The 4,803-nt window shown below is 40.7% G+C and overlaps 1 protein-coding gene across 1 annotated transcript in view; it reads right to left on the bottom strand.

The window, feature by feature from the left end:
* Window positions 1-702: 702 nt before the first annotated feature.
* The window catches only part of LOC104509965 (wings apart-like protein homolog), a 14,654-nt gene continuing 10,553 nt past the window's right edge, over window positions 703-4,803 (bottom strand). The window contains exon 2 of the mRNA XM_010152075.1: window positions 703-1,790. Within this exon, the coding sequence (XP_010150377.1) occupies window positions 703-1,790 (1,088 nt within the window). The remainder of the gene's footprint in view (window positions 1,791-4,803) is intronic.

Consider the following 4,803-nt stretch of genomic DNA (forward strand, 5'->3'; position numbering starts at 1 on the left):
TTCAAATATGGTGGAGAGAGGTTTCACCAAAGTTATTCCTTCCCTTCTTCACCAACACACCTCAACCATGATCAAAGTCATTACACAAGACCCAGTGACCATCAGGCAAGTCTAATTTTCCAAAGGCACTCAAACAGCACAACTTGCTCAGCAGATTCTGCACGAACACATACGCACACGTACCACCTATGCAGAAAGCAGAGATCGCAGGAAGCAAAAGCACAAACACACCAATATGCAGAGGCACGCCCAAAGCCAGCCATCTGACTGGCACTCCATGGGTCCCCCACAGCCTCTCCCTCGAGCTGAACACGCTTGGGTAAGATGGAACTTTAGAAAGGCTCACAGACACACTCAAAAGAGCAAAAGCGAACAAGATACTTCAGACCTACTTCAATTTCTGCACTCAGCTCTGTAACTGTGGGCTGATGTGAAGCTTCAACACATCTGCCTTCCAGGCACAGGTACTTTATGCTCAACACACCAAAAAGGTAAGAATATTCTGTTCAGAAAGAAAGAAAAAACTACCTCTGGCAAGAGATCAAGGGGTGTAAAGCATACTTGGAGGCAGCTATGAAACACCAGACAGGACCACAGTAGACATAAGCAAATAGAACTTTTAAATTTCCACATCAGTAGTACTGTTCAACAGACTCTTAGGTATGTTGCAAAGAAAAAGCAAAACACAAATGTCAACCGATTTCAACGTCCAGTATGTATTCTAGAAGGGTTCTGCTTACCTGCATTAGTACTGAGCTGGCTATCCTGCGAACAGTTGTCATTGCCGTCAGAGGTTGACTGCAGCGAAGATGATGGTGCAGTCCTACTTCGTTTTTTGTTAGCTTTCCTTTCCGCTGCCTGCCACTCTTCATCTTCATCCTCGCTTTCACTCAAGTCATCAAACCCAAAGTACTTGATTTTGTAATTGGAACTCCCAGAACTTCTGGAGGCGCCTTCATCTCCCCCTCCCTCATCTTGATCATCAAACCCAAAAAACTCTAATTTGACATCCTTTTTGGATTTGGTATTGCTTGGTCGAAACCTGGTTGTAGTTTTTGTGGTAGCAATGTCTGCTTTTTTCCTTAGGCGTCCAGCTTCTCCCAGGTCAGTAGGGGCTGCTGTGGTAAACTCATCGATTCGTTCCATGGTGTCCTGGATGGTAACATTACAAACTGACAAGCAAGATGGATGTAGGACAGTGTAGTCTCTAGTCCGTCCAACCGTCCCTCTAAAACTGGTCCCACTACTTAAAGAAACTTTTTTTGCTGGGTTCAGACCATCATTATTTGACTCACTGTTTGCTTTGGATAAAGACTGACTAGTGCCATCCATTAGCTTGTCAAAATTTGTTGCCCCCTGCGGCTTTGCTTTGTTGGATCGACAGTATGTCCTACAGTTGCTTGGCCTAGGAATAATTTGCACAAGTTCTTCACTAATGGCTTCCTTTGGATTTTCAGTATCTTCTTTCTCACACTCCTCATCCTTGCTTTTCAGCTCCAAGACATGTTCATTGTCAAAACCTACTACGTACTCTCCAGTTCTGGTGTCTTCAGTTTCATCCTCCCATTCATACAAGTGAGTTCTTAACGGCCCCTTCGTCTGAGACGTTTCCAATGGACAGTCAGCTGCTTTTCCCGCGTGGGAGTCCCAAGAACCAGGCAAGTCCTTGGCTTCAATGTTGCACCCAGAAGTGTCTGTAGTTTCAGCACTGCTTTTGTTACTGTCTTCAGCATTCTCATAGATAAAATGACTGTTCTTCTCATTATCCTCATACAAATTCTGTATTTTATCTACAAAAAAAAAAAAGGATAAATTTATTACTAAAAAGCATTATTAAAAAATAATCACCCTTGCGGGCAACTCTGAAAAGTCACAATACCACAGCAAATATTCAGCGCTCAGTGACAAAAACCGAAGTCCTTATCCTGGGGATTTATACTTTTTAAGCCTTCCAGTTGAAAATTTTTGCTGTAATAAAATAATCTCACCATTTCTAGCAAAAAAAATCCCCAAAACTAACTGGAAGTAAGCGTCACCCTGAAAATATATGAATCATGACAAAAACCAACTCCTAAATACAACCACTTATTTCTCTATACAACCTACACAAAAAGGGAAAAAGTCTGCACTGAAATGTTCAGTGAAGTCAACCACCATTCAGTGTTTCGCACACGTGACAGTCAGTGGAGGCAAAAAATGATTATAAAGCATTTTCTAGTTATGTAAGAAAAAGATTTCTTCCTGTACACAGGTTGTAAGTGTTGAATTCCATTCTTATGTAAACATGACTTCCCCCAAATCCTGTTTACATCAAGCTACTGTAAGTACACTAGTGTTTCAAATCTAACCTCTGCGATAGAGATTTTAGCGCCTGATTTGCCCTACTTGAAGGCTCTTCTGACACTGAAATACCATAATAAGCATCTCAAATAATTTCAGCTCAGCAATAGCATATAACTATAGAATCTACCAGAGCGGTCTTTTTCTTCTGTTTTCCAGGTACTAGCAAAATATACCCAAGAACCGTAACAATCCTCTCTAGCAAAATGGCTTGGTTTCTGTTTAAATTTCTAATGAAAAACACCTACCCATTTATACATCCCTGTTGCTTTACTTGATTTCATGCTCTGGTTTGTCACTAGCAAGGCAGGTACATCTTAAGTATTGCTGATGAATTAAAAAGAAGTGCAATTTCTACTCTACGAGATGTCTTCCCACAGAGATGCACACGACCAAGCTTCACAAAGCTAAGTGGTTAAGATGACTGTTGTCTCAAGCAACATTTCTAAAGATGACCATTAGAGACAAAATTTCAAGTCTATACACTGCAAGATATTCAATTTATATAAGGTAATAGTTTATATGCCTCTAGATATATGAAAACATTCAGACAGTGGGAATGTGACAGAGTTCTCAAAATCTCACTGCTTTTTCAGTAACAAACCTTCAAACATTAAACAAATGCGTATCTAGACATAATTTAGACTGGATGGATATAAAGAGAACACTCTGTTAATATATTAACTACATATTTACTATACGCACTCACAATAGCATTTGTTCCACTTAATACATGCCAGAAAACAGAAAATGCCCTGTGGGTACCACGAGTAGCCATAGTGGGATTCTTGCTTCTTCACTTTTAAGGTTATGTACAAAAGAAAATGCAATTCTAGACTTGAAAAAAGTCTTAAAACAATAAAATAAAAGACAAATTTATTTTCTTTAGAGATAAGACACCTACATCTTTCAGTTGGGCATCTCTGACAATTTTTACATTAGGATGTCACAGATTTCAACTTTATTTTTTCATTAGGTACCCATAACAGCTCACCCTTATTTTAAAGTTTTTTCTTCCTAAAAAGCTAGTGTCTACCTGAAAATGTGCTTCCAAATAGACCCCAGAAGCACTACCATTTCTTCACTGTGCTATATGAGAAAAGGAAGGAGTATCTCACCACCCACAAAACATTTAGTTCAATCACAGTCATAATAAAAGATACCATATAATTACAGACTTGTTGAGATGGTGAAAGGGCTATAAAAATTGCAAGGCTTTCAAAAACTGCCAGTGTGAAAATAACCCCTTTTTTGTTGGGTTGTATGCCACCCATGAAATGTTTTAAACTGAATGCTACAAAGAAAACAAGGTAAGTTACTAATTGAAGCTAGAAAGACAGCTTCCAACATGCTTTGTACCTTCAACCTTTCACTATATATTGTCTTCATGAAGAAAAAAAGGGAAGGCCCATCGTTTCTCCAGAGCAAAAGTGGCGCTAGACCTGTTGAGCAGGACCTCTGGTACTAAACCAAGCTGCCTTCTACCACAGGCAGTGAACATAAAAAGTGGACTCTTAAGGAATCTCTCTATTCACCTGGCTCAAAAAACTCCACTTCTGGATTGATGATGAAATAAAAGAAAGGAATTGCTTGAAGAACCAACAAAGACCATATGGCAATTTATCTCCATAGTTGGCTAAGTGATTCCAGTCACTTTATATTGCATACGAAATGGCAAAAAAACATAGAAAGCAATGCATAAAGGTTTTAAAAATGCAAAAATATCGAGTAATTCTAAACCTGACCTTTGGCTGTCCCCCACTGACTGGAGGGGCAGGGAACACACTCATTACTTCTTTCTCATCTCCAGTAACAACAAGTGCCCATAAGGGAAAGTCAACGGTACGAGCAGCAGAGAGCTGTGACAGCCACTGACCAAGGCATCTGTAAGCACAAGGAGCTTCCCGTGAACCAAGCGAGCGAGGACCCAGACATAAGCACCAAGAGACCAAAGGGAACAGGCAAACCCCAGCTGCACTACTTAGAGCCGCAACAGGCCAGCAGAGTCCAGCGCAGCCAGAAAAAGATGCCTAGCGTGAGAAACAGCTCAGTGAGTAATTAACATGAAGTTTTCCTGCTGGTGACTGTGAAAGGAGATACAGCTAGTGAATACTAGAAACTACCTGGGGAGATGGGAGGAGAAAGTAAATGTCTTGGTGGGGACAGGAGTTTAAGAGGTCGCCCAAGTGGTGCCAGGAGCCTGAAGTGTTTTCCACAGGGTTCGTTACACATCTTGGCTGAGTTGCTCTGTTTTGTCAAACAAGAGGTACTGATCGTTTTGCCTGGACAGCTTCACAGATTCCTCAGAGAATTTTTTAGACAGCTCAGACTGGTATTTTCTCTTATCATCACTGGTGACGTACTAGAAAATCAACAGTAACAGAACTATGTTGATCCGATGGACTGATTGCCCAGCGTCAGCGTTACACTTGCAGCATTTGGGTACATCTTACAAGAACGCTC

The sequence above is a fragment of the Eurypyga helias genome, unplaced genomic scaffold, assembly GCF_000690775.1.
Source record: "Eurypyga helias isolate BGI_N326 unplaced genomic scaffold, ASM69077v1 scaffold45595, whole genome shotgun sequence".
NCBI lineage: Eukaryota > Metazoa > Chordata > Aves > Eurypygiformes > Eurypygidae > Eurypyga > Eurypyga helias.